A 9,116-nucleotide genomic window follows, 5' to 3' on the forward strand; every position below is an offset into this window, starting at 1 on the left:
TCCAGTACTATGTTGAATAAGAGCAGTGAGAGTGGGCATACTTGTCTGGTTCCTGATTGTAGAGGAAAAGCTTTCAGCTTTCACCATGGAGTATGATGGTAGCTGTGGGCTTGTCATATATGGCCTTTATTAGGTTGAGTTACATTCCCTCTATACCCACTTTATTGAGTGTTTTTATCATGAATGGGTGTTGAATTCTGTCAAATGCTTTTTGTGCATCTATTGAGATGATCATATGATTTTTATCTTTCATTTGTTAATTTGGTTTATCACATTGGTTGAATTATAGATGTTAAACCATCCTTGCATCCCTGGAATAAGTCCTACTTGATTGTGGTGTATGATCTTTTTAATGTATTGTTGAATTCAGTTTGCTAATATTTTTTGAGAATTTTTGCATATATGTTCATCAGTGATATTGACTTATAATTTTCTTTTCTTGTGTCCTTATCTGTTTTTCGTATCAGGGTAATGCTGGCTTCATGAAATTAGTTTGGGAGTATTCCGTCCTCTTCAACTTTTTGGAAGAGTTTAAGAAGGTTTGGTACTAATTCTTTAAATGTTTCATAGAATTTAGCAGTGAAGCCATCTGGTCTTAGACTTTTCTTTTTGGAAAGTTTTTGATTACTAATTCAATCTCCTTACTAGTAATTAGTCTGTTCAGATTTTCTGTTTCTTCATGATTCTATCTTGGTTGGTTGTATGTTCCTAGGAATTTTTATCCCTTTCTTCTAGGTTGTCCAAATTGTTGATGTATAATTGTTCTTAGTAGTCTCTTGTGATCAGTTGTATTTCTGTGCTAGCAGTTGTAATGTCTCCTCTTTCATTTATAATTTTATCTATTTGAATCCTCCCTCTTTTTTTCTTGATAAGTCTAGCTATAGGTTTATCTATTTTGTTTATCTTTTAAAAAAAGCAGCTCTTAGTTTTTTTGATCTTTTATATTGTCTTTTTCATCTCTATTACATTTATTTCCACTCTGATCTTTGTTATTTCCTTCCTTCTACTAACTTTGGGCTTCATTTGTTCATTGTCTTGTTCCTTGAGGTGTAAAGTTAGGTTGTTTATTTGAGATCTTTCTTGTCTCTTATTGCCATGAATGTCCCTCTTAGAACTGCTTTTGCTGCATCCCATAAGATTTGGTATGTTGTGTTTCCCTTTTCATTTGTCTCAAGATATTTTTTTATTTCTCTTTTGATTTATTGACCCATTGTTTGTTCAATAACATGTTGTTTAATCTCCACACATTTGTGAATTTTCCAGTTTTCATCTTGTAATTGATTTCTAGTTTCATACCATTGTGGTCAGAAAATAGGCTTCGTATGATTTCAGTCTTTTAAAATTTGCTGAGATTTCTTTTGTGACCTAACATATAATTTATCCTGGAGAATGTTCCATGTGCACTTGAGAAGAATGTGTATTCTGCTGCTGTTGGATGGAATGTTCTGTAAATGTCTGTTAAGTCTATTGGTCTAATGTGTCATTTAAGTCCAGGGTGTCCATATTGATTTTCTTTTGGATTACCTATCCACTGTTTGAAAGTGGGGTATTGAAGTCCCCTACTATTGTTGTATTTTTGTCTATTTCTTCCTGTAGGCCTGTTAATATTTGCTTTATATTTAGGTGCTCCTATGTTGGGTGCATAAATATTTACAAGTGTTATATCTTATTGTTGGATTGATCCTTCTATCATTATATAATGACCTCCTTTAATAAGAGTATTACAGTCTTTGCCTTAAAGTCTATTTTTTGTGATATAAGTATAGCTACTCCTGCTTTCTTTTGGCTTCCATTTGCATGGACTATCTTTTTCTATCCCTTCACTTTCAGTCTGTGTATGTCCTAAAACTGAAGTGAGTCTCTTGTAGGCAGCATGTAGTTAGGTCTTGTTTTTTTAACCCATTCAACCACTCTATGTCTTTTGATTGGAGAATTTAGTCCATTTTATTTAAAGTAATTATTGATAGATATGAACTTACTATTGCCATTTTGTTCATTGTTTTCTGGTTCTTTTGTAATTCCTTTGTTTCTTTCTTCTTCTCTTTGTCTCTTCTTTTTTGATTTGATGATTTTTTGTAGTGATATGCTTAGAATCCTTTATCTTTTGTGTATCTATTATAGGTTTTTGCTTTGTGGTTACCATGAGGCTTATATAAAACATATTTATAACAATCTGTTTTAAACTGACAACTTAAGTTCAAACATGCACTAAAGTTCCATGTTTTTACTCTCCTCCCTATGTATGATGTTTTTGATGTCACAGTTTACATCTTTTTACCTTGTGTATCAATTAACAAATTATTAGAGTTATAGTTATTACTGCTTTTGTCTTTTAACCTTCATACTAGCTTTATAAGTGATTACCCACCACCATTACATTAGAGTATTCTGAATTTAACTGTATTTTTAACTTTGTTGTTCCTAATTAGTGCCATTTCCCCCTTTCAGCTTATAGAAGTCCCTTTAACATTTCTTGTAAGGCTGGTCTGGTAGTGATGAACTCCTATAGTTTTTGCTTGTCTGTAAACTCTCTCTCTCCTTCACTTCTGAATGACAGCTTTGCTGAGTAGAGTATTGTTGGCTGGCAGCTTTTCATTCAGCACTTTGAATATATCATGCCACTCCCCTCTGGCCTGCAAAGGTTCTGCTGAAAAGTCTGTTGATAGTCTTATGGGGTTTCCCTTATACATAACAAGTTATTTTTCTTTTACTGCTTTTAAGATATTGTCTCCTTATCTTTAATTTTTGACATTTTAATTACATTTTAATTACAGTGTGTCTTGACGTGAGTCTCTTTGAGTTGCTTTTATTTGGAACTCTCTGAGCTTCCTGGATCTAGATGTCTGTTTCCTTCCCCAGGTTAGGGAATATTTCAGCCATTATTACTTCGAATAAGCTTTCTACCCCTTTCTTTCTCTCTTTTCCTTCTGGGAGCCCTATGATGCAAATACTAGTTTGCTTGATGGTGTCCCATAATTCCCTTAAACTGTCTTCACTCTTTTTCATTATTTTTTCTTTTTGCTCCTTTGATTAGATGAATCCCACTTCTCTGTCTTCAAATTCACTTAATACTTTCTTTCACATTATCTAGTCTGCTGTTGAACTTTTATGTTGACTTTTTCAGTTCAATTATTGTATTCTTCAGCTCTATGGTTTGTTGGGTAATTTTTTATTTTTTCTGTATCTTTGTTGAAATGCTCATTTTGTCATGCATTATTCTTCTTACCTTGGCAGGCAACTTTTGACCATTAGTTTGAACTCCTTATCAGATAAATCATTTATCTCCATTTCATTAAGATCTGTTTCTGGAGCTTTATCTTGTTCTTTTGTTTAGAACATATTCCCGTTTCTTTATTTTCCTTGACTCTCTGTGTTGGCCTCTATGCGTTAGATAAAACAGCCACCTCTCCCAGTCTTGAAGGAGTAGACTCATGTAGGAGATGAACCCTATCTTTCAACTTTGCCCTAGCTCTTGGTCGTCTCTCAAACCTTTCTGATTGTCCCACCAGCCTTCTTTGTTCTTAGTGGCTGCCAGTAGTTGGAGGTGTGTCAAGACCTATCAGCATCCCAAAGGGGAGAATCTCAGTCAGCACCTTGATTCAGGCTGATTGGAAACCAGAGCCTCAGGCAGCAGCTTTGAAAGTATGCAAGTAGACCTCTTTAAGGGAAAGAAAGTCTGGGAGCTGGGTGTTTCTCTCTGCTCCCTCTGCACTGAGCCCTGGGGGGAAAGCCAGTTAAGAAGTGTTTCTGTGTTTCCTACTGTCCTGTGAAATCTGGAACTCAAGCCCTGGCTACCAGAGCCAGGCAGTCAAGGGGTGTGTCCCCTGGGCAGCAGCCACAAAAGCACCAATCTTGTGTGCAAGCTCATTTTAGGGAGACACTGGTGACTTGGAGTGGGCCAGAGGAAGAATGCAGAGATGGTGCCCACTGGCCTTCCCCATGTTCAGGGAGAATCACAGTCTGTCCCTAGATGTGTGCTAAATTAGAAGACTCACCATAATGCAGCAGCTTTTAAAGCATGCAAATAGGCCTCATTTAGGGAAAGGCTGAGAGTTGGGTGTTTCTCTCTGCTGTCTCTGTGCTAGGCCTCGGGGTATAACTATATGAGTCCTCACAAGCCCATTAAGAACTGTTTCTTTGTTTGCTATAGTCTGTTGGATCTTGGGGATTCAAGTCTCATTGTCTTTCAAGGCTAGGTGTTTTGGGGTCCTGTCTCTCAGGTGGAAGACTTAAAAGTTGAGGCACTAGATGTTGGGTCCAAATTCTTTACTCTTGAGGGAGAAGCTAGTTGTGTGTGAATTTTCTCCTGATTGTATGTCACTGCAACAGGGGTGAGGTTTATGGCAAGATTGTGACAGCTTTTCCTGCCCATTTTGATGTCGATTTTTACTCATTTACCCAAAGTGTGGGAGTCACTAAGCTAGTTTCTAGATTTCATTCAGAGGGAATTGTTCCATGTGTAGCTGTAGATTTGGTGTGTCCATGGAAGGAGGTGAGTTCAGGAGCCTCCTATGTTGCCATCATGGACCAGAACCTCCAGCACTATTTGTAATAGACCCAAACTGGAAACTACTCAAATGTCCATCAACAGTAGAATGGATGAATAAATTATGGTATAGTCACACAATGAAATTCTATATAGCACTAAGGATGAATGAACTACTGCTACACAGCACAACAATGATGTATCTCCTAAATATAATATTAAATGAAAGAAGCTAAGCAAAAAAGAGTACATACTGTAGTATTCCATTTATATAAAGTTTTATAAACAAGCAAAACTGATCTTTGGTGACAGAAGTCACAATGGTAGTTATTCTTGGGTTAGGAGAGGGACAAGATGGGAGAGGGGAACAAGGAAATGTTCTGGGGTTTGGGTAATGATCTATTTATTTACCTGGATGCTAGTAATATGGATGTGTTCACATCATGAAAATTCATCAAGCTTATGATTTGTGTACATTTCTGTATATATACTGTACTTCAGTAGAAAGTTAATTTGCTTTAGGTAAAAAAGAAATCCAGTATCTGAACAAAGGGTTTTCAGTCTCTTCTCATAGTACTCAGAATAGAATCCAAAGTCCTTACCAAGGCCTACAAGGCTATACATGATCTGGCCCATGGCTACCTCTTCCATATCATTTCTTACCATTATTCCCCTTGCTTACTCAGCTCCAACTACATGGCCTTCTTGCTGTTCTGCAAACATGATAAAATGTCTTTCTACCCTAAGACTTTTACTTGCTGTTCCCTCTGCCTGGAACACTCTTCCCTCAGCTTGGCACATTGCTATTTTCTTATCATAGAGGTACCAGCTCAAATATTACTTCTTCAAAAAAGTCGTTCATTCAACACTCCATCTGAACTAGACTTTAGTCACTTTTTATCATGTAACATTATTTTTTTCTTCATAGCACCTGTAACTAGTTGTGTATTTATTGTTCATCATCTGTCTTTCTCAATAGAATGTAAACTCCCCATAGGCTTGAATCATGTTGACACACCACCTAGCACATAGCAAGTCTTCATATAAATGTTAGGTTTGGATGAATGAATACCCCTGGGTAAACTATCTACTAGGCTGTAGCTGGGATTTCTCCCGAAAAGAGAAACACCTGAAAAGCTGTAAGTCATCCTGTTAAAAAGAAAGCCTTGTTAGTACAACCTTTCTTGCCCACCTCAGCTTGGTGAAGAGAAAACTCGGATCTTTCTCCAGTGCTTCTATGAAATTTGGCCAAGGGAATGTGCTTTAGATAAAATATCATATCCTAAGATGGGAGAAACCAGCTAGAATTTACCTCTATCCCCTACCCCCAGATTCTCTAAAGAAAAACAAAATATGGTCAGCAGGCAGTGGAGCTCCTCTCTACAGTCTTCTAGTCCTGAGAGTACATTAATTTATTATTGTTACCTCATTTCTGAGACAAGTAATGAATATAGGGAAAGCCATCTATAAAACTGCTCAATAAACAACAGATGTCTTTGACATGTGTTTGAGGAGGTCTTTATTTCTCATGATTTCATTTTAGGTACAACAACTATGACCGGGCTGTCATCAATACCGTACCTTATGATGTTGTCCATCGTTGGTATACAGCACATCGGACTCTAACAATAGAGTTGAGGAGACCTGAGAATGAGTTTTGGGTCAAACTAAAGCCTGGCAGGGTAGGTGCCAAACTCGAAAGATATCAAGTAAGCTTGTTATACTGAAGGAGTGAAGAATGGGTACTTATATAATATATGAGTCACTATCTTGCAAAGGAAAAAGAGAAAAGAGTCCTGGGTGTTGGTCCTGGTCTTGCCACTCACTCACTGAATGACCTGGAAGCAGACCCCACCCTGTATCTAGGCATCAGTGACTCAGTGACTCTATTTGTATGATGAAGGGAATAGTCCCTAAGGGTCCTTCCAGCTTTATAATTCCTTTTTTTTTTTTGCTCTTGATATTTCCTCTGGATGGAAAATATCTTCAGCTTAGCATAAAATATAATGAAATAGTTTAACCCTTTGAGAAAGTATATAAGAATTTAAAAAAGAAAACCAATTATCTTATTTGCTTTGATAAGAAAACAATTACTCAAGAAGCATAAGCTCCTCAAGTGCAAGGTCTATTACCTACTGTTGCCTTTGTAAATTCCATTTAGCCTCCTACAGGGCTATGCACATCCTAGTTTCCAAATGTTTGTTTAATCTCAAAATAAAAATACTTCATTGAATGTAACCAGGGAACAACCTAAAGTTTTCCTTTTGAATGATCTCTTCTGATTTAGGGCTCCTTTGGTCTGCCCTTGTTCTGATGGTGTTTTTTCTCTCTTTTTGCCCATTTACAGGTCCTATTTATAGACAATTGGCGTGTCCTACATGGCAGGGAATCCTTCACTGGCTACCGCCAACTCTGTGGCTGCTATTTAACAAGGGATGACGTATTAAACACTGCTCGTCTCTTGGGGCTTCAGGCTTAAAATTGACAGCATTGGGATTATGAACACACCTGGCACCCTGGCTACCAGAATTTCATATCAGCAGAATAATGTGGCAAAACATACTTAAAATTACCTCCTTACCCCATCACACAAAGCAGAAGCCACCCCTTTATGTAGTAGGAGAAACCTGTTGGAAAGAGGCCTGTAGTATGATAGCTCTCTTCTCCAAGTTATAACATGGGCTCATTTGTTTTTCAGAACTTTTGGTATAATCTTGGCCAGTCTACTTCAGAAATATAATCTCCACATTGATAGGGAAACAATATTCACTAAGTAAAAATTTCTTGCAACTAGACCAGTTAAAAAGAAATGCATTCCAAGATTCACAAAATTTTTGGCCTTAGGACACCTTAACACTCTTAAAAGTTATTGAGGACTCCAAAGAGTTCTTGAGTGCAGGTTATATCTATTGATACCTAATTGTATTCAGTATTAAGACTGAGAAATGTTTAAAATTCAAGAACACAAAAGCGCGCATCCTTCAGCTATCAGAGAGATGACATCACATGTCATGTAGCCTCTGGAAAAGTCTTCTGTAGATTCATGAGATAATGAGAGTAAAAAAGGCAAGTGTCATCTTAGTGTTATTATAAAAAATAGTTTTTAACCCACAGACCCAATAAAAGGGTATCAGGGACCCCTCCAGTTGTCTTCAGACCACACTTTGAGAACCAATGGGCTAGAGGATACCTTGGGACAGTCTTTTACATAGGCCTGTGGATTAAAGACTTTAGCTGAAACCCTAGATTTTTCTCTACAGTCTCCTAGAACTACAGATATTGTAGGAACTGTTTGATAACACAAGCTCAGTGATAAGGTGGGAACTGAACACAGTGTTTTATCTTGTGAGAAGGGTTATCTCCACCCAAGTCATGTCTCAAGGAACTAAACTAGGAAGTCACGATAGCTCCTATGGAACAAACCCATCAGTTCGGTAGCTCTGTGAGGCATTAATTGCAGAAAGTTTTTAGAGACTTCTGAGGTTCCATATGACAGTTCATACATACACACACACACACACACACATGCACACACACACACAGACACCCCATGAGAGAGTGCAGAGGGTTAGCCTGTAAGGTTGTTGAGGGAACTCATCATGATAGATGATGTGCCTCCAAAGAACTGGAGATTACTATCCAAACTTACAGTTTGGCTTTTGATGAAATTTGGGATGCAATCTGTTTTCCTCCATTTCTGCTGATCTTTTTTTTGGTTTTTTTCCTCTCTTAAAATATTATACATGTTAATTGCCAAGATTGACTGCATTAAATATAATACCATGTTTCTTTTATTTTTTAATGGCTTCCTTTATATACGGAGAGAGAGAGAAGAGAGAGAGATCGAGATGATAGATATGAGGCTTATTTTCCCCTGGCTGTCATAGAAAGTGAAGCTGTACAATAACCACATTGACCACTGTGGAATGATGAAAGAGGATCCAGGATAGGATGTGCACAAGAGTGGAAAAAAAGCATTACTAGTGAGGATAGGAGTCACAAAGCAAAGAAAACTCAGTACTCTGACAGAGAATGAAGCCTAATATGACGTTTTTAAGGAGTTCCTAGTTCACATTTAGTAGTTTATGCATTATTTTATTGACCATCTAGTGCTCCAAAGTATGTTCTCAGAATATTTCTACATTTTATTTGTACTATATAGGAATCTTCAGGGATCCTCCATGAAATTCTTTTTCCTCTTAGGTCAAAGGATTGATAATTAAGTTCAGGTCTTAAAGAGTATATCCATTAGCAATCAGAAAAGCAGTAACATTTTAATAGGCAATCTTTTCTCTCTACTATTATGTACTCCTAAAATATGTCACCATTAGTCTTCATAAGGATGTTTACCTTTTTTGAAATTTTGACTAAATTAGCCTTGAAAATTACACTATAACTGAGGTCAGCATTGATTTTATGACAAGCAAAGGACATATTCATGACCCTGGAGAGATAAGGACACAGATCAATCTTCTCTCTTACTGAAAGACTCTCTCCACCTTCTGGCTCCCCTGGGACCTTGATTCGTTAATTATTTCACCCTCGCTTTCCTGAATTTTCAATCAATACTTTTGTACAATGTATTCCCTTCAGAGGAAGAAACAGGGAAGGGAATTATTTGAGTCCTCTT

The 9,116-nt window shown here is 37.1% G+C and overlaps 1 protein-coding gene across 2 annotated transcripts in view; it reads left to right on the forward strand.

Moving 5' to 3' along the window:
- The window catches only part of TMLHE (trimethyllysine hydroxylase, epsilon), a 77,278-nt gene extending 68,998 nt beyond the window's left edge, over nucleotides 1–8,280 (forward strand). For both annotated transcript variants that reach the window (XM_046673805.1, XM_046673807.1), the window contains 2 exons: nucleotides 6,030–6,168; nucleotides 6,834–8,280. In XM_046673805.1, coding sequence (XP_046529761.1) covers nucleotides 6,030–6,168; nucleotides 6,834–6,965 — 271 coding nt within the window. In that variant the 3' untranslated portion in view covers nucleotides 6,966–8,280. The remainder of the gene's footprint in view (nucleotides 1–6,029; nucleotides 6,169–6,833) is intronic.
- The last annotated feature ends 836 nt before the right edge of the window (nucleotides 8,281–9,116 follow it).

Source organism: Equus quagga, chromosome 10 (assembly GCF_021613505.1).
Source record: "Equus quagga isolate Etosha38 chromosome 10, UCLA_HA_Equagga_1.0, whole genome shotgun sequence".
In the NCBI taxonomy this organism is placed as follows: Eukaryota; Metazoa; Chordata; class Mammalia; order Perissodactyla; family Equidae; genus Equus; species Equus quagga.